The sequence below is a fragment of the Drosophila erecta genome, unplaced genomic scaffold, assembly GCF_003286155.1.
Source record: "Drosophila erecta strain 14021-0224.00,06,07 unplaced genomic scaffold, DereRS2 tig00000218-arrow-arrow-pilon, whole genome shotgun sequence".
NCBI lineage: Eukaryota > Metazoa > Arthropoda > Insecta > Diptera > Drosophilidae > Drosophila > Drosophila erecta.
The window spans coordinates 31,160-51,414 of NW_020825212.1; the positions used below are offsets into that span (position 1 = coordinate 31,160).

A 20,255-nucleotide genomic window follows, 5' to 3' on the forward strand; every position below is an offset into this window, starting at 1 on the left:
ACCTTCGGACTAACCACAATGGCACATTGTTGCCATTGACTTTAGGGCAAGGGTAAGGGCAAACAGCAAGCCAAAAAAGGAAAAAAAGGAAAGCAAACCCTCAGAAGGACACACGTAAGCCCAGTGAAGTTATCCTGGGATTACCAGCCGTTTATCAATTGTTTGCTGGCGGAAACGGGTAGTAATTGATTGGCGCGCGTACACTTACTAATTACTCCGATTTGAATATTTAATGCCAAGCAGCTAAAAACCCTTTAATAGGTCACTCCAGCGCTGCATTCGCCACCCACTGGCTGGCTGCGTTTCCGCTGCATTTTCCTGGAAACCTCGAGTGTGGAAAATTAAATCCACTCGCCCAGCCGAGGGCCGCAAGAAGTAAGGGAGAAACAATATAAAAAATATGAAAAAATAAAATAAAAATAAAAAATACCAGGCATACGCACACACCATGTCAGGGTTGACATGAGCTCGAAGGTAACACAATACTCCAGGCAGCAACTACTTAAAATGCAATTATATGCATTATTATTCGGCTGCCGGGCGAGTATTTTTGTACACGAATACGCGGAATATGCCGATGGTATGGGGGCCGGCGAGAATCGCTGGAGAAAATTGGAAGACGACGGGGACGACGAGTATTTAAATGCCCACCTCAGCTACTAATTATTACCAGGAAAAACGCTTGAAATTGACGTTTCATTTTGTGCGGCGGGGCGCGTCAACACCCCGCTGCCCATCGAGGGGTTAAGGGGCCACGGGCAACGCGATCCAACTCATCGACTCACCAACTCATCTCCAGACCGCCTGTTTTCACTCAAGAAAGCCAAGCAGACCAGAATCCAACATCCAACATCCAGCACCCAGAATCGAGTATCCAGAACCCGATCGTCGTGATTATGCACATCGAACTGCAGGGAACAGATTAAGGCACTCCAGAAATTATGAAAAAATAATATTTTTCTTGGAACTGATACCATTTTAAACGAATTGGTACTCGGCACAGAGTCAACAAAATGAAGATCATGGGAAAGAGGCAAAGATGCAGTACGGGAATGCGGCCAAATGAGAGCTGAGGTAGGTAATCAGAGCTGCTGAGTTGGATTTTAAACGCCAGTTTGAGATATTTCGAAATGCTTATAAAGTCGCTGAAAGTATGCACTCAGCTATTTCAGCACACATGTTCCGAGTCAGTTTAGAGTTTGGCTATTCGAGCAGCAGTAGCTCTTGTTGATTTACATTTCCTGAGGTGCTGCAGTGGATTTGGCTACTTTCGCTGATCGCTCGCCAGATCTGGCCGGGCATCTCAGTCGTCGGCAACGCGGACGGCGTTGCGTCAAGTGGCAGCATCGGCCAGTCGACTTGTCTGCCACAAGTCTGCCGAGTTGCCAGCTCTTTGGGCCCCACTTTTTCGGGTTCCCAGGCTTGGGGCACGGCGATCATGTGTCTGCCTGTGTGTGCTGTGTGTATGTGCCAATCGGAGGACTGCGGCTACTCCGATGACTCCACAATACGGGAATGGGACCGACTCACCAGCCATTCGCATCCATTTCCATGCGGCGGCCTCTCTATTCAGACATTCTTCACTTGGAAGCGTCGACACTTCAGTAAATTAGTTTCGTAGAACTTTCAAGACGGCCCACACTAAGCGGCATTTCCACAGAACACTTGGAGAAAAATCGAAGCTTTCAATCTGCTGCCAATTACAGTTGCTCGATCCGAAAACCGTCGGCTGCCATCCGAACCACTGGCTATATGTATGCGGCAAGAACCCATCAGGGGCTTTCAAAGTCAACTCAAAAAGCGAATGTATAATTTCGCCTCGAAATTCTTGCGGGGTTGGAAATTTATTCACACAGAAACGTGTAATTACCCAGACACAAAACATAGCAGAATCAGCAATGCACACACTCGCTCACACACACAGGCCAGCACACTCAGACACTCACCAACACAGGGCCAAACACGTACGCACACACACACACCAATACCTCGAAAATTGGCAGCACAAAAAGTTCACTTCAAGTTCGTCTCTGTTTGCTGCGAGCGAGGAAAAGTTGAGGAAAAGTTCGGGGCGAAGGCGGAAAGAGCGGGCGGCAAGCCTGGCAAAAGTGGGCGGTGGAATAGGGGTGGGCGTGGCAGGCGGGACTGCTGCTACTGGCATGGAAAATTAACAATTTTTCAATTAAAATCAATACGGAGTGTGTACTTGTAGCCGTAGTTTCCTTTTTAGCCGGGCAGGGTTAAGGTGGGCATTGTGGGGTTAAGGGGCGCCCAAGTGGGCGTGGTTCTGCTGTCAGGGTAATCTGCATATGCGCCTGTGTGTGTGTGTGTGTGCACTTCATGAAAATAGCTTAAGTGCCTGAAAATATGCAACGTATTCGACGAGCCAACTTTGGTTGCTTGTGTGTGTGTGCAGGATAAAAGCAGCATGTGTGTGTGTGTGCTTGTAAGGGTGTGTGTTTATGTTTGTTTATGTATGTGATGTTAGTTTTTCGGGCGCCGCTGCTGTCATCACGCTGGAGTAAAATTCTAAAGCTTTTTTGCTTCAAATAGTGCTGTTATTTTCACTGACACTGTCTGTGTGTTCGTTGCACTGCGAAAATAGCAAGAGGTGTATACATGCATGCGAAAATAAGTTTTAAATTCGACAGACAGCTTAGATGTAGAAGAGATATAAATTAGCAGATTTTCTCTCGGTGTTGCTGACTCCCCTCATCGTTCTTGTACTTGTGCATCGTTTTGCGGTTGTTTCGGTCTGCCCCAGTATTTTTTGGCCGTCTAACTGTTGAGTCCTTGCCCCTTGCACACATACTCACTCACTCACTCACCCACACTCACACTCACACACACACTGTGCTTGTGGATGTGGCTGTGGAGAGAGCGAGAGGGACAGACAAGGATAGACTCCATTTGTGGGCACCGCAAAAAACGTTAAATGCAAATTTACGCTCCTGCCACTCCTGCCACAAACTGGCGTACAACTAGCGTAGCGCCCACACCCCTTTCTGGGTATCCACCCTACGCCCTCCTCTCCTCCCCCCCCTTTTCTTGGATTTTCCGCCCATTTTCCCCACCAACACACAGCTGTGCACACAAAATGGCCGTGCTTTGGCGCCATTGCTTCACTCCAGTTGTCCTTCGCTCCTGACTCCTTGTTGTTCTTGTTGACTATTGCCGTTATTGCCAAGTTGGAGAGAGACGGAAAACCCCAAAGCAGCGAAGCAGGAGGAGGGGAGGGGCAGGAGGTCGGGAAGCTCCAGTGGCCAGAATTGAAGTGTTAGTAGTAATGCTACTAATTGGACTCGCTTTTAGCAACGCTTCATGTGCCCCCAAGCAATCTCGATCCCGAGGACCCAATCCCAATCCCAAAGCCAGAGCCTGAGCTCCTTCAAAGTGCTCAACACACATATATACATACACAGTGCTAGTGTGCGTGTGGCTGATGGTATGGGTGTGGGTGTGGGTGTACTTCTCGAAAGTCTATAATTGGAAAATTTTACACACTCGAACATCAATTTCAACAGCGGCATGCAGCATGCCAGTTGAAATGTTGAAACGCTAGTCGATATGCGGATAATAGGCCGGGGGCATCAGTGGGTTAATTGGCAGCGATCATAATAATTTAGCTTGCAGCTTCTCTATGCCGAGTACTATTTAATTTAGATGCTACCAATGAGGATTCTAGGTCACTTTTTAAATATCTCAAATAGCAACAAATCGTTCACTTTTAACACTTTCTTCCCCTACATTGCACTTGTTTTCCGTGAAGCCAGAACGATGCTTTTTGCTAATACTTAATGGAACGGAACCTTGAAGTGACTGCCATTAGCAAACCGGCGAAAATGCGCGAAAAAACCCGATTTCCAACCCATCCGTTCGACGATCCCGAACTTAAAGCAATTGAGTGAGCGAGGTGAGTGGTTAAAAAAGGGCAAATTCGTCAAGAAATCGCGCCATAATTACTCTTCTTTTTTTTTTGCTAATTAAACACACGTACACACACACACTCATAGTCCTTTTGGGGTTCGCCTTTTAAGGGTGGCAATTTGGCTCAACTGAGGCTCACTCGATGCACGCACACATACAGACAGTGTGCCCGTCTCGCTCACTCGCGCGGGCAAGGGACTTAGAACAATAACGGCCATTAAAATGCTTAATTATAAATTCGCAAACGTTGCTGAAAATTTCTACGTTTTTTCCCCACGCCACACCACACCACGCCGCCATCCGTCTCCCTCACACCCTTATCGCCGTCTCACTTGCCCAGCGTGAAGCGGACGTTAAATGATTTCCGGATTTTGCGTTGTTCGCAAAGCTGCGCACACTTCTACCTATGCACATACCACAATGTGCCGTAAAATGCAATTTTTGTATTGGCTTTTGACTAGTCTCACACCGAACTGTTGAGCAACAAAACGCATATTATCGAAATGATCGAAATACTATCGATGTGCCTGCACAGCAAGAACTATCGATAGAGCTAAGCCCCAGCGCCAAATGGGCTTTCAAGCAGGCCAACTATACCCTTGGGCATAATATAGAGTACAGAACAGTGGAGGAGCTGCACTTTAGATTCCCCTCGTGATTGCCGGCCTTAGGCGGATGGCCATGATGACGCTGCACACACAGAAACTGAAGGAGGTGTGAAAAATCAGGGCGGAGACATCCAAACAAACGTATGTGAATTGAAGAGACAAAAGGAAATGCAAATTGCTTGGCCGCCTTTCTGTTTTGCCAACAGCAAACACCTACTCGGCGGATGTAATTAGTTTGTTAATTCATTAGGGGAATAATGCGAGCGTGGAGTGGAAGGACTGAATTATCAGACGACAGACAATGCCCCCATATCGGATTACGTGGGCAACCGATGCTGACTCACCTGTATGCGATCCTCGGGCAATTCTGTCTTCAGAGACAGCATTTCGCGGGCATAGACATCGGGATAATGGGCTTCCTTGAAGGCCTCCTCCAGTTTCTCCAGTTGGTAGCTGGTGAATATGGTGCGGCTGTGTCGTCGCTTCTTTTTCTTCTTTTTGCTGTTCGGGTTCACGCCGAAGCCGTTCAAGCCCTCCATGCCAAAGTCCTTGGGCGCCAGGGAGCCTGCAAGGATTCGGGGAATTAGAATTTGTCTTTCACTCTCCCAAAAACTACTTTCAATATGCGCCCCCCTTTTTCCCAAACATCTTAATATACTCTTGTCAAATTAGTTGACAAGAATCCCACGACCCGATGCCGGAAAACATGTGGCGCTGAAGCGCGACTTGAAGTAGTTTTAGTGGTTTGTTATTTTAATATTTAATAATTGTATCTAGTTTCCCACTTGTCTGCAGTTTATCTCCTGTTTTTTTTTTTGTGTGTCACACATCATCTTTTCTTCCTAGGAAAATCCCACTTGAGAAGGCTGTGAAAAGCGGGGAAAAGTGAAAGCGTCGAAGGAGGATGACACTGGCTGGGGATCCCGATTCCTATTCGGATTCGGATGCGGATTCGGATCGAAGGAAGGAGCTGACAGCCGTTGACAGGCGCGATTTGAGTTTTCGACGAGTGAGTGGCAGTGGAGTTTTTGCACAGTGGAAAAGTGAGCAACATTCGTTAGCGATTTAAATACTGCAGTTAAAAAACAATAACAAACCGAGAGGTAAGCCAATGTCTCGCCATACAAACAACAAGTATTACCATCGATTTTATAGTATACATTTCCTTGTATGCACACAAAGTTGAGCGGCCTGCAGCTGAGTGGAGGATGAGGATGGGGATGAGGATGAGGATGCTGATGAGTCTGGGGATTGAAGATGAGCCAAAGACTGGGGATCGAAGCCACTTGGCGGATTGAGAAACCGAGTACTTCGAGGGCTGCCAAGCAGCCTTGTTTTGGCCAAATCGAACTTGGAGCCCGAAGCACCCGGAAAACATACATAAATGCACAGTTCGATGATCGAGTGGTCTGGACCACTCGGCAGTTTGGAAAGTACGGAAAAGTATGGAAAACAAAACACACACGACCAGCGGCGCATCGTGCAGCCCGAAAAGGAAAAGAAAAACAAAAAAGCAGGGAAAAAAACATTTTGCATTGAAATTCGATATGAAGAATGAAGTAGAAGCAGACTGTTGTGGCGGCTGACGAGTTGTTCAAGTGAAGCCTCATCCTCATTCCCATTGCCATTCCCATACCCATTCCCATCCCCATTAACATTCCACTTCCCGCCCGTTTTTCCCACTAAATGTGCGTGAAAAATATCTGCGCTGTGCTGCTGGTGAAAATGCGTGTAATGAATGCTGAAAATTGCATCTTGAATTACCGCGCAAAAATGCAATTCACTAGAAGAATTCAAGGTGTGCTGAGGGAAATTTAATTGTAGTGGCTGTTTGGGCAAGGAAATCGATTCGAGGCCCCTCACAATTATCGAGTGTGTATTTCACGGTCAGCACTTAATTGATCCACAGCACCTGCTCTCAATATATACAAATGTGTAGAAATGCAAAATTAAAAATAACCAGCGATATGATAATTAGCTTTAATAATTTTAAATAGTATACGTATGCATGCATATCCAAGACAAATGTTGGAAACAAGTTAATTTGGAAGCGCACAAAAGTAGGCAACGTTGAATTTTTTGCTCGCTTTTAATGAGCACACACACACACGCACAGACTGGAATGCCAACATGCACACACACTCACATGCATCACAACATATTAGCAATTAAAATTTTCTTAGTTAATTACTTTAAGCAGACGACGACGCAGGATGAAGGACGAAAGGATGTCGGCGACGTCAGCTGCCAGAGCAAAAAATGTCGCCATCCAAATGAAAGGCGACAACATTCTTCCATCTCTCTCGCTCCCGCTTCCGTTGGTGCCCTCTCCTTCTTGCCCACTCACTTACCCGCACAAAGAAAGTAGCGCCTTCTCTTTCTTGCGTGGCAGGCAAGTGAGTTTTATGAAATTTATGCGCATTTCACTAGAAAATTTAATTAGGAAATCTAATTTGCTCAAAAGCGCATAAAAAATGTTGTCGCTTCTGAAGGGGAAGGCGGAGGGTGAGGGTTCGGTTGACTTTCGCCCCCAATGCCGCCGAAATTCCACCATCTCTATCCCCATTTCCCTTTCCGTTTCATTCCACGGCGTTCCTCTGACTTGTTCATTTTGTGAGCTGCCTCCTTTTCGTTGGCTATCCAAAGTTACTGGGAGAAAAACATGCTCATTTGAAGTATTATTTTTCACTTGAAATGGCATTCGTTTTGAAACTAGGAAAAGTGCTTGCATATTGAGATACGTATGGGTTGAGATAATGCTGCATACTTTTCGACACTTTCTTAGGTCGTTTGCAAGGCGTAGTGATCGAAGGACTGCCGGAAAAGTGCCCAACAATGTTTCCGGTGTGGCTTTTCCTCTGCTCCTGTGCCTTCCGCCCAATTTTCGCCCCGCTGGCCGCCCACTTTCCCGCCCACTTTCCCCATTTCCGCGCCATGCATCAAGTAACCAACAAAATGACTAATTCCTCGTCTCTGTGTTGGTGTGCAGCGGTTGCGTGTGTGCCAGTGTGTGTGCGTGTGTGTCGCATAAACAGTTGCATGGCAAAATACGCTAATAAAGTGGCTGAGTTGTTGGCAACGCGGCAGCGGCGCAGCTGCGCAGTCGCTGCCGGCAGAGGCGATGGCAGCGACAGCGGCAGCGGCGTCGACGACGTCATCGTTGAAGGGGCATTCGCAATTCGCAATTTGCATTAGCACCCAAAGTGGCTGCGTTTTTGTGCATGTGTGTGTGGACTTCTGTGGGAGTGTGAGTGTGGATGTGAGTCCTGTGCACTGCCATTCGGATATTCGCTTATTTTCGTACGCTTTTTTCGTACTAATTAGAAATGAAATTGAATTATTTGCTTGAGGAATCAAACAGAAGCCACAAACGCAAAAAATCAGAAAGAGGCTACGGTGAGTGGACCAGTAAATGCTCCAATTAACACCTTTGATAACTTGCTTTTTGATGCCGCTGGGTTAATTTCAGCTGCCGGAGCAAAAGCTACTCGATCATCATCCCCATTATCATTCCACTTATTAAATAGGCAACATATGCCTACTAATTAAATCACGCCCGAGTGTCACACAAAATGCTATGCAAATAAATACAACTCATTATCATTGCATATTTGCATGAGCTCATTGCTAATGGGTTTCCCTCTTTTCGGTGTGATTTTCCAAGAATATCGTATTACCAACGCGTTGATTGTAGGGCAAATAATGCAAATAGTACGCGGACCTTGCAGTCGCCTTCTATTAACCCATATCTAACTTTTTCGCTATCATCACATCCGCTGAGTTTCCTGCACTTCGTTAATGCTGCCAGATTTCTCTGGCCAGCAAAAATAAAAAACACAATTTTCACGTGCTCCGCGGAAAAGTGAAAGAGCGAAAAGTTTTAGTGGCAGTATGGTTGCTGTTGTTTTCCCACATTGTTGTTACTGTTTATTGCTGTTGTTGCTGCTGCTGGAGGAAAAGCGCTTGCACTTAAAGTTCGTTGAGTTCGCTTGGGTTAGCGAAGCGGAAAGGAAAGGAAAGGTGGCCTAAAGTGCGCCCAAAGACGAGGAAAGGGTTAAGAGGCTGTGCCGCCAACTTGGCTATTTCGAAGCCAATTTTCACGCCTATTTTAGCGAGCGTCTTTGAGCTTTTTCAAGATTTTTTTTTATCACTTTTTATTCGAAGAATGACTTATACAGATACGGAATTGCATACCTTAAGACAACTTTGCAGGTGTTTTCGGTTACTTCCCATGCCAAGTTTCAGCCAAAGCGGACAACCCCAAAAATGCGAAAAATGGGGGCACAGCACAGAGGTGCTGGTGGCAGCACCCGTCACGTTAACCAACTTTGACACAAAGCTGGCTAAAACGCTGCCGCCCAAAGGGGCTGGTAACTACCAGTGCGCTGCCTTTTAAATGGTGGCATCGAGGATGCCCAGTGGGTGGATTTTCCCACTGGTGGCGAAACAATGCAGTGCCGAAGAAGCAGCAGTCACTCGACAAGCAAGGAATCTAATTAACAATTTTCCATTGAGTGCGCAAATTACGAGGAACAGGCACAGAAGGCCGACGGCACCGAAAGAGACGCCACTAGCCTGGCCGAAAGAGACAGCACCAGGGTCGCAGGGGGAGCCGGCACGCAGACAGCAGCAATTAGACGGCCACGAATGCCGGACAATTTCGGAGCGGGTTTTTGGTGTAAATGCCGGACAAAGTCGATGGGGTCACGAGCGCCGAAATTTGCATAAGAAACGGCAAGTGCACATAAAGATGGAATTGCGAATAATACAATAATTGGGGTATTTTTAGTTGAAATGAATATCTGGCTGTTCCAAATTGGTATTGCTAAAACTTACTACCTATTTTCCGAGCGGGCAGATATCTTCATCGATTCTGTGACTAATTCACTTTGTTCTGTGGCCGATTCACCGGCTGTATCTTAACCCTTTGCCACCCCAGCCCATCCACATGCACATGTGTTAACCCATCTTGCGCGTTTTATCACCCTGACATATTCACGTATTCAGTCAACTGGTGCGATGTGAATTGCGATTGGTTTTGCCTCACACATGCGAGCTGTGTGTGTGTGGTGTGTGTGTTTGTCTTGCGTGTTTCAATTAAGCCGTAGAATTTTCTCGGGGGCCTTGCTTTCGACATGGCCAGCAAATAAAACTTAGACACGCTCGAACAAAAAGGATTCTAGGGGGGTAAGGCAATGCCACGAAAGGGGGAAAAAATGCCAATTAAAATCTTAGCCATGACAAGTGCAACACGATGGTGCAACAGCCCCCGCTCTCCACTTTCCCTCTCTCCACTTTCCACTCCACACTTTTCCAGCCCAACCTCCCGTTTTTCAAGGCAAATTGCCCTACTTGTCAGTCTCTCGGCTGCTTCGCTTCTTCCTTGGCTTTTGTGTAATCTTGTCTTGCAATCTGCTCGCAGCAAATGGCTCAAAAGTGCCTGCCCCCGCCGGCCCGCTTTCCACCGCATTTTCCGCCGCCCCCTGCCCCCCGACCGCTTTTCCTCTGGAAGAATGCAGGCGTCGAGTGGAAGACTTAAGCAGGGCACTTCGCCCATAAAAACAGAATGGAAAGAATGCGCGGCCAAGTGGCCAAGTTCGTGTTGCCTGGCCCAGTCAGAGATTAGAGTCTTAGAAGAGCCCACTACACGGCAGCAACATCGTCGGCAGCAACATGCAACAGCAGCAGCAACAGCAGCAGCAGCAGCAGTGGAAGACACATCAACTTCAACTTCAGTTGCAGCAACAACAGCGACAAAAGGGCAATTAAGTAGGCCCAAGACCTCGGCAAAAAGAGTTAAGTGCCGCCAAGTGGGGCCTCGGATAAAACAATCAAAGGATGCCTTACATTTAAGCCGAGACTAAGCCTTCCATTTTGGGTTTTAGTTTGGAAGACAGTTTAAAAGCAGCTTTCGGTTTAGGCACTTGATCAATTTGTGCCAACTTTTAGCGTCTTGCAATTGATTGGAAGCCCTTTTCTAAGGCTTCCCTAAGCCATTTCGACCCCCCTTCGAATTCCTGCCCATTCCGCTTGTCCCATCCTTTCAACCAGTTTGCAGATCCTTTCTTATTAGACAAGTTTATGTGTGCGCCTCGCATTTCTTTCGCCTTTTGTTCTGCGATTCCCCTGTAGTTGTGTTCGTGTGTGCCGTCGTCGAAAGGGTTAAGGCGGAAAGAGATGGCACGACCAGGGAGCGAAAGAGAGGGCTGACAGGACGACAGGATGTGTGAGGTTGCGAGGTTGCGAGGATGTGTGGAGAGATGTATGCGCGTGCAAATTGCGTATAAAAGCGTATGTTGGAAATATTTATTGCCCGTTACGAATGCAACAAAATGAAAATGGAAATTTCATTATTTGACTTTTGTCTCTCGCATGTGTGCGTGTGTGTGCGCGTGTGTGTGTGTGTGTTATCCTCGTTTTTTCGTTAGCTAAATTGTTTATTTTATTAGCAATTTGGAGAATTTATGTGCGCGACATGTGAAATTTGCGCTTCACCCTTTGCCCTCTGCCCCTTGGCCACGCCCCCGGCCGCAGGACCTGAAGGCGGCAGCATCCATGACTCAAATTGAAGCGCAGGAATGCCCATTAATTAGGGCGAAGCGCGAGGCTGACGCCCTCTGTTGGTCAAAGGATATTCAGCTTTTTTGGCCTTCGTTTTGTGGGATTGCGCCAGAGGATTGCAGTCCGAGGAGTCCAGGATATATGGCCTACCTTTAGGCTACCCCCGAATTCGATTATCCCCTGGAATGGCAATTAAGCATGCGAACTTACCGGGCAAACAAGTTGCGGCTCCTGCGGCGAAGCTTTTAAGCTGCGGAAATCCTGCAACGAAACGGAGAGTCACACATGAGTATGGGACTATACAATGTTAATGCTGTTTATTAGTTTCCATGTTAATGGCTAATGGCTTTCCATGTCGATTGGGGCCTTCAAAGCGAGTGCATACTGTACAAGCAGCATTCGCGTTGGTATTTTTGCATTTATTAGCCCGACGAGAGCCTTCGAATTAACACTTAAAGAACTGAGAGGCGCAGCGTTGCAAGCACATGGCATTTTGAGTTTGTGCACATGCACAGCGAAAAAAACCAAGATAAATCACAATTATACAGTACGAAATGGTTTGTACATCTATGTTATTAATTATTTAGCAAGACCACAGGCACTCATTTCTAGATGGAAAGTGTGTAAGCTTTGGATCGCTGAGAACTGGCGGACTTTTCTCTCTGTGCTGCTGGCACTCAGAAATGCAAATCGGCGACCTCGCTGTCGAAAACGCGGCAGGCACTCCTTGCAGTCTTAACCCCTATCTGGCCCTGCCAACCCTCCGGACCCCACACACCCCCCTCCAGCCGCCCTTCGGCGAGCGAGTGACATATCAAAGCAAAATCAAATTTGACAGACAACCGCGCTAATTTCTGCTCGATGTTTCATTGTTTCAAGGCGTTCGTCTCGTTCGAGTTCGTTGTGGTTCGCTTTTGGCTTTGTTTCGGGGCTCCAGAAGGGGAATCGGTATCGGAATTGGGACGGGGATTGGGATTGGAATGGGGATAGGGATAGGGATTTGGTTGGCGAGCTTGGAACTGAAATTGGGACGCTAACTGAGTACGTCAATTGTTTTTTACGGTGACGCATTCGCATTCGCATTCGAGAACACAATGAGCGCTCCAGACCTCGACATATGCCAACAATAATAACGATGATGGTGATGGCGATGGTGATTATTACGGCGGTAATCAGCCGCATTTATTAGCTCTCTGCCAGTTGAGAAATAGCAGTTGTCGCTGAAATTCGATATTACTGCGCTGAGGAATTGCTGAAACAAAACAAGGCAAAAACAAGAAAAAGTGGGAAACTGCAAGTGACGAAGTATTTATAAACTGATTAACGCACGACAATAGCTGATATGGGTCGCATAGCGAACTGCAACTTGGGGTAAATATGGGAAAAATATGGGAAAATACCGGGGATAAAGGGGATTCAGGGAATCGGGGAATCGGGAGCCAACGGCGGACCGCACAAGGCGATCGTGGAGCGTGTGGGTCGTGAGCATCCGCCGCCATCCGCCGGAGGTCATGATGCACAGCAGCCGATTGGGAGTTCCAAGCTGTATACTCGCCGCCATGCAACTCGAATGTCGTGAGTGAAAATCAAGTGAATTAATTAGGCGCATGGAATACTATCGAATTTCAGTAATGAGCCAAAAAAGTGCAGTTAACCATCAAATGTCGTTTCTGTTGAAAAGCTGTAAGCTCAATTAGCCCAGCAGCTACAAGTGAATGGGCAACGTTCGGGCATCCGGCTGTGTGAGTCCAGTGGTTCGCCAGGTGAATCACTTCGTGGCCACAATTGAAACAATTTCGAGACGAAAAAGTGCTGAGTAGCCACTCCAAATAGCCAGATAGATGGCCATGCCATGAATAATTAGCAGTCGTAGCTGTTGATTGTTGCTGTTTGAGTTGCTGCTGTTGGACAGTGAAAGCGGCCAAATTCCGAGCTCAAATACGAATACGAATTCGAATTCAAATCCAAATCCAAACTCAAATCCAAAGCCAAATCCGTAGCGGAATCCCACTTTCGAGCCGCTGAAGAAGCAAAGCGGCCGCCGAGGAAACTCAAGTGCCAAATCGTGTTTATTTGCGTTATAAAATTAGCGCAGTGCAGGGGCGTCCGCCAAGGGGTCCACCAATCCCCCCAAAATCCCCCCAAAATGGCCACAAATGGCGCCCCTGCAAGTCGCTGGCTGTGCAGTCTAAGTGAGTTGAGCTTTTGGGGCACGAATTGCCCGGCTCTGATTGCCATGTGACGGGGCACAAAATCCAGCTTATGAATACATGAATACGAATGCGAATACACTGGGCAACTGGACTCGAATATGAGTGTTTGCTATTTAAGTTTGGGAAATTAGCGGGCGATTAGGCATTCATTTACATGCGTCTCGCAGCGCTGCGAACGGGCTAAGTCTATATAAATTATAAACTACTATTCACCAACACATAGCTATCGCATTTATTGCGAGTGTAATTGCTGATTATCGTGCATGAATTGCATGGCGTTCTGTTTGAGAAAATTCGAAATTATTGCGGCTAATTCCGCTCGATGCGAACTGCTGCGAATCAACTGGCACTCACACCCGCACAACAGCTCACCCTTGCACTCACACTCACACTCACACCCACACCCACATTCACACTCACACTCGCACGGGCACGGACAAATTAACCCTTGAGTGGCACTCGGCACTTCGTTCGTCAAGTTGCTTTAATTGACTTTTAAATTCGCAAAAAATCAAAGCGAAAAAGTGTGACAAAGTGCCAAAAACAAGAATGTGAAGGAAATATGTAAGTGGCGTTGGGCGGGGAGGCGGTAAAGTGCAGCCAACAACAACTGAAACAATAACTGCACTCGTGGAACGCTGACGCCGAACATTTTCACACCTCGGACAATGCAGACTGCACAAATTGCGGGCCGTCAAGGGGTTAAGCAGGGGGTGCACCGCTCAAAAAGTAGAGGGCGAAAAAAGAAGAAAAACAGAAATACTCACAAAAAAGCGAAGGGCGTTTGTCGACACTTTCCCGAACTTCTGCCACATTCTCAACCCGCTCTTTTTTCTAATTTACGTCAACGCAAAATCAAAGCAAAGTCAAAAGACGACCGCACACAATGTCCGAGGCGAAACTACAATTAAGAATATTTTTATCAGCCAAGGAGACGTGCATACACATATATATAATGTATATAATGGGGCTGGCTATTAGCAAAGTGGCTCAAATATCAAAGGGCGGCGCATTCGGATACTTGGCTCTTCAATGGACATGACTGACAGCCAGCAATTAGCAGTTCTGGAGTCATTGATTGCAACACATCCGTTGCCCCTGGAAACGATCATTGCGTGCAACTTATGCGATAATCAAGCGCAAGAATATTGCGATATTACTGTGGCATATTCGTAACTAAATGTAAACCAATAGGCACTCATTAGGCAGTGCCTTAATGAATTCAGCTAGCTTTAATGTTGAACCCGTACCAAGTTACTTACTTATTATCTGCATACGTTTTTGGCATGCCGAGCTGAAAAGTGGAAAATCCTAAATGGTTAATTTCGAGTGCACCCACACATGTGCAATGTAGCCTCGCTGTGTGAGTGTGTGTGTGCGTGTGTGTGTGTGTGGCGGTGTGCAAACACATCAAAACGAATGTCACAACAAAGCGACGCGCGGAGCCAAAGTGAAAATTGTCAATTAAATGTGGGGGAAAAGCGAAAGCGAAGAAAAATCGCTTTTCTTATTGTCGTTGGGCAACCAATTTTCCGATTTGGGTTTCCCTTCTGGTAAAAGATCAAAGGCACTTAATGGAAGGCGCCAAATACTCAGCACTGGACAGGAAATCCGCACAGAAATCCGCCCGAAATCCGAGCAAACCTGATGCGATTTTTTAATTGACAAGCTGGCCACGCAAATGGGTATAAAATCAACAACGGATACCCGAAATATTCGTACGACATGCGGAACGAGTTGAAAATATGCAAAATTAAATAGGATGACGCGAATGAAAAGCAGAAAGCTTAACGCTTAACACAACAGAACGCAGTGCTAAGAATATGGGCGCTGAACTAATAAGCACGACTATTACATACCCTCTACCAGTGGCTTTCCACTTTTACTACCATCGCAGGGCATGCCAACCTTAACCAATTGGGTATAGTTTAAATTGCCATACCAATCCGCTAGTCCATGCTACCCACAAGCATTTAGCACCAGCCAAGTGCTCTTTCCCACATTTATTACACGCAAATTACGACGAAGCTGTGGAAATGGGCGATAAACGGAAAGGAGTATTGTAATTAAAATAACACGGAAAAGAAAGCCGCACAACATGCGAAATAAAAATAATAAAACCCACGAAAAGGTCCGGAAGTGTGGGGTAAACACACAGATTTGAAATCAAGAAGTCAGATTCGATATAAGTATATATACTCGTATGGTGCAAAAGTTGCGTGAGTGCGCAGTGAAATTGGCACAGTGAATCAGAATGCAGAGCATTGGAAATCGGTGGTGACGATGATATTTCAGCGCTAATTAAAATAATAATAACAATAATAACAGCTGCCACTTGAATCTGCAGGATTATCGGAGGCCCTCGCTCTTTTCACAGAGAAAACAAATTTGGTTCTGTTATCAATGGGATCCAAGCTATACATAATATATTCATAAATAAATTGATATTTTCATACATAAATTTAAATTTACCACCGCTGAAATGTAACAACATTCAAGCTCGTTGTCAAATGCAGTATGAAAGCGAAAGCTCCCAGTTTTTTACCGTGTAGCAGTCCCTGCACAGCTTTTCATGCCTGTTTCACTTGTGTTTATCTGCGTTCCCTGTCGTCGCTCCGACTTCGGATGATATTGCCACTTGCAAATGGGCTTTGAGTCGGGAGACAGCAGGTCGACTCGAGTTCGCTGCGAGTGTGCGGGCTTTTCTTTCAGTGTGCGTGTGTCATTGCCTGTGCTGATCGCCAAACAAAGGCGCAGCGCACAGTGGCACCAATCGCTTGAAGCCTACTCAAAAAGCGCCTCACGCTTATTATATAGCAAATCAAATTTCCGCTGCCTCTTAAAAGAAACCAACACACTTTTCCAATAATATCAGAAAAGAAACAATATTAGATTAGTGTGTCCCGTTTCTGCGATGTTCAGACCAAAGTGCACCACTTCGCACCACACACACACAGTGCAATTAGCAGCTCAAGCTGAGTGGTGGTGCTCTGGAGTGGAGTGGTTTCGGAGGCGGATTGGCGGATCGGTGGTGCGGCGGATCTGCTGAGGGCGGTGTGTCGCAGTTTCCAGTGGGGCAAAGCTGATTTGGCGGACGATGGACCGCTGATTAATTCCTTTTTTATGCTAACTAGGCGGCACTTCAGACACCGATTCGCCCCACTGTGTGCGTGTGCGTGTGAATTGAATGTGTGTATTTGTATCTGTATCCGAATCTGTGTAAGTATCTGTGCGCGAGTGCTGGTTCGTCTGGCAGGTGACAAAACCAGTTGCGATTGCTAATTGCGCTTAAGCTTTGATTGTCATTGTAAATGTGCACGGCACACAGCGAACAGAACGCTTTTCAAATCGCTATTGGGAAATATTTGTGAGCGAAGGCACTTTTCAATAAAGAATATTAACTTTCCTGCGGCCAGTATATGCATAAATTCAATTAAGCTCTGCGATTTGCAACCTATTAAAGGCAATTTGAGTGGTTGGGTGGGGACAGTGGCTTACCCTGCGCGTGCAACAGCGGGTGGTGCGGATGGTGGGGGTGGTTGTGCTGCAGCGGCGGCGGCGGCGGTGGCCCCCCAACGGCGCCGTGTGGGTGGTGCGGATGGTGGTGGGGGTGGTGCTGGTGCTGATGATGGTGGTGCACCGCCGCGGCCAGTTGGTGGGGCATAAAGGCGGCTGCCACCGCCGCATGGGCATTGAAGTAGGCCATTCGCGAGGCGGCCGCCATGGTCATTTGGTGGTGCTCCCTGTACTGATGGTGGTGCGGCTGCTGCTGCTGCTGCTGTTGCTGCTGTTGCTGCTGTTGCTGCTGTTGCTGCTGCTGCTGCTGGTGTTGCTGCTGCGGCTGTGGCTCCAAGCCACTCGGTAAATTGGCCTCGGCCGCATTTGTTGCTGTTGCTGCTGTTGCTGCTGCCATTGTGGCATTTGTTGTCTTTGGCGGCGTCGGCGTTTGACGCTCTTTTGCCACTGTTGCACCGGCAGTTGTTGTCAGATCGGTTGGCGCTTCCGTGGCCGCTGCCACCGCCAAGCCCAGCAGCTCCTGAATGGCGAACGGCGAGCGCTGCGGCATTTTCAATTGCTAATATTTCGATTTGCGTCTAGACCGTTGTCAAAATAAAGTGATTGAAAACAACATGCTAGCCCAAAGACGAAAAAAAAACAAAAAAAACACAACAAAATATATGTATGTGGAAACAGTGGCAAGTTGGCAATGTTGTAAGACTACGCGAAGTGCGATTTGCGATTTGAGATTTTGTCGCTGGCACGCGTCGCAGAAAAACACACAACAAATTCGCAATAATTTCCACGTTAAACTGTTGCCTGCGTTAATGTGCACCAGGAGTTTTGTCGTCGCAGTTGCTGTTTCTGTTTGCTGTAGCTGTTGCTGTTGCTGTTGCTGCCGTTATGTTGCTGCTGGTGGTTGGCTTTCGACTTGGCTTTGCATTTCGCTTTGGATTTGGCCAAGGAGGCATTCAGCTAACAAACGGTAAACGGCCAGCGGAGCTTTGCTCTTCCGAGGACCTCAAATCATGGCAAACGCAGCAGCAACATCTGCAGCAGCAGCAGCAGCAGCAACAGCAGCAACAGCAGCAACGGCGGCAACGGCAGCAACAGCAGAGCGCCGGCAGCGAAGCTCGCGTCGACTGCGCTGCCCCGCAACGGTAAATATTCAGGGGCGGTCTCTGTCGCACGCTAGCCGCACTCTTCGCCGCTCAGCGAGTGCGAGAGAGTCAGCAGCATGTGGGCCTTCCCCTCGGCAACATGGCGCATGTGCAACATCCATTCAGCGCGAGAGTGAGCAGTGCAGCAAGTGCCTTCCAAGCAGCAGCTAGCCGTGCTCCTCTCGCGCACGCGTTGCCTTCCAGTTTTCCCACAAACTTCCAGTTCTGGCCGAAACATATGTGTATTGGTGCGCTGCCTTTCGTTGTGTTAGTGCCCGATTGCCAGAGTGTGCGGCGCCCATTTTGTGTGAGTGACAGAGAGCCAGAGAGCCAAAGAGCGGGAGAGGGCGACGGCAGCAGGGGTGGGGTGGCGGTAAAAAAGGCAAAAACAAAAATATATTTATTTCGCAGACCCGAACTCGAACTCGAACTCGGAACTCCAACTGCTCTCCGTTCAATGAAGGACGCCAATTTATGGCCCAAAAAACGAGCCACCATTCGGTTTCCAGCCGTAGAAACTACTCACTTGTCGGCCGCCTAACAATGCCCTTCCCTTCCCAAAAAAAAGCAGTCTAATTAAAATTTTCGCCAAAAACTTGTCCTATTGAAATGCGTAAATTAGCATTTACACCACGTCGTGTGCGTGTGTGTTTGTGCCAGTGGGAGAGTCCTTGCTGCGCAGCATTGCAGAATTTCAAGAGATTTTTTGGGGTCGTATGTGGGTTATTGTTCTCAGGGAACTCGGCCTTCCACGGCAGTAGTTGTTGTCCCGAAATTCGGAAAATGGTTCGGCTTGATTTCGGCAGTGGAAAAGTAGAGCTTGTAATGGACTTGCAAATTACTGCCAGGCAATTGAGGGACTTGCAATTATCTGGGTCCCGAAAGGGATCGCCTACAAAGCTCATACACAGATAGAAAACTCGTTTGCCATGCATAATACTAATCTGGTATTTAGCTTTTAAGAAAATTTTTACGTATTGATACACATTGATTACATTCTGCTTAGGCACACTAATTTCTATTTAAAAACAAATTAAGCAGTGGACAATAGAAAGCCACGATCGATGGCATCCGAACGGATCTTCTGGGGCTTTTCTCACGCCCCCACAGTGGGCTCCCCCTATGGAGAAACCCACGCGGCAATTAGACAATTGAAATGCCAACGCTCACACGGCCATCGCAGCGAAATCGGAGCGGATCGCAACGGAACGCTATAGCACCGATCACATTATGTGTACATTTGTATGTACATACATACATACGTGTGCATATCCGTCGGGCCACGCAGTCTGGCATTTAGAAATGAAAGAAAGAGAGGCAGCACGGCCGTGAGAAAGAGACGGCGGCAGGCAGAAGAAAGGAAGGCAGCGAGCGAGGAGTGCGTGCTAGAAGAATTTCGCGGGTAATTCGATATTTTCTTAAGCAGGTTGCCCCCGAATGATTATGATTCATTCAGTGGGTATGCGAGTTCTTAAGGCGAAATTCGTATATTTACTGGAATTTGATTGTTAATTAACTTGCAATTACAATCGCCGGCGATCCTGTCAAAATAAGTATTGAGTTTCGCCGCTGATTATGGGTAATCCGATATTGAAGATATAGTTCGTCTCTATTTCGCTGAGAACCATATAGTTTTCACCTGGCCATTATCCATTGGTTACAGTTCAATGTTGGCGATGTCATGTTTTACTTCTACTTTTTTTACTGGGTCCTCTGGCATGTCCTTCAAGTTTCCAGGAACTCGGACCTGTGTGCTTTTGTTTTGCAAATATTTTGACGTGCCAACGAAGGACTGACAACCCGACTACCTGGCCATAGCCAGGCTATATGTATTTACATATATAAATATACTCAGATGTTCACATATAAATTTGAATACTTTGATACCGGGTGCCTTATTTCGTCTCGAGTTGCTCTTCACATTTCTGGTAGTTGACGTGGCCCGCCAAATGATTTAATTATGATCTCAAGTGCGAAAGTTTACCAAAATCGATTGTCAATTATGTGTCGAGATTTATTTACTTAACTATTATTGTCTTGGCACACACACAATGCACGGCACACAATCGGAATCGGACAAACTTAATTATGAACAATTAAAGTTCAGTTACTTTTTGTGTAGGCTTCCCCCCAGCGAGTTTCTCGATTATTTTTGGAGTGATGGCCGACTGACAGGCGCTATAAGGCTTGCCAAAACAAAACAAAAAAAAAGCTGGTCGAATAAAAAAAGCAATAATAAATAATAATAAATCAAATGGCATAAATAACAACAAGCACATTGTTGTGTA

General features: G+C 46.9%; 1 protein-coding gene across 2 annotated transcripts in view; it reads right to left on the reverse strand.

The window, feature by feature from the left end:
• Window positions 1-17,447, reverse strand: part of LOC6550937 (protein bunched, class 2/F/G isoform) — a 29,651-nt gene extending 12,204 nt beyond the window's left edge. For both annotated transcript variants that reach the window (XM_001976938.3, XM_026982786.1), the window contains exons 1-3: window positions 16,808-17,447; window positions 11,307-11,357; window positions 4,880-5,100 (exon numbers count right to left, since the gene is read on the reverse strand). In XM_001976938.3, coding sequence (XP_001976974.1) covers window positions 4,880-5,100; window positions 11,307-11,357; window positions 16,808-17,375 — 840 coding nt within the window. In that variant the 5' untranslated portion in view covers window positions 17,376-17,447. The remainder of the gene's footprint in view (window positions 1-4,879; window positions 5,101-11,306; window positions 11,358-16,807) is intronic.
• Between the last annotated feature and the right edge of the window lie 2,808 nt (window positions 17,448-20,255).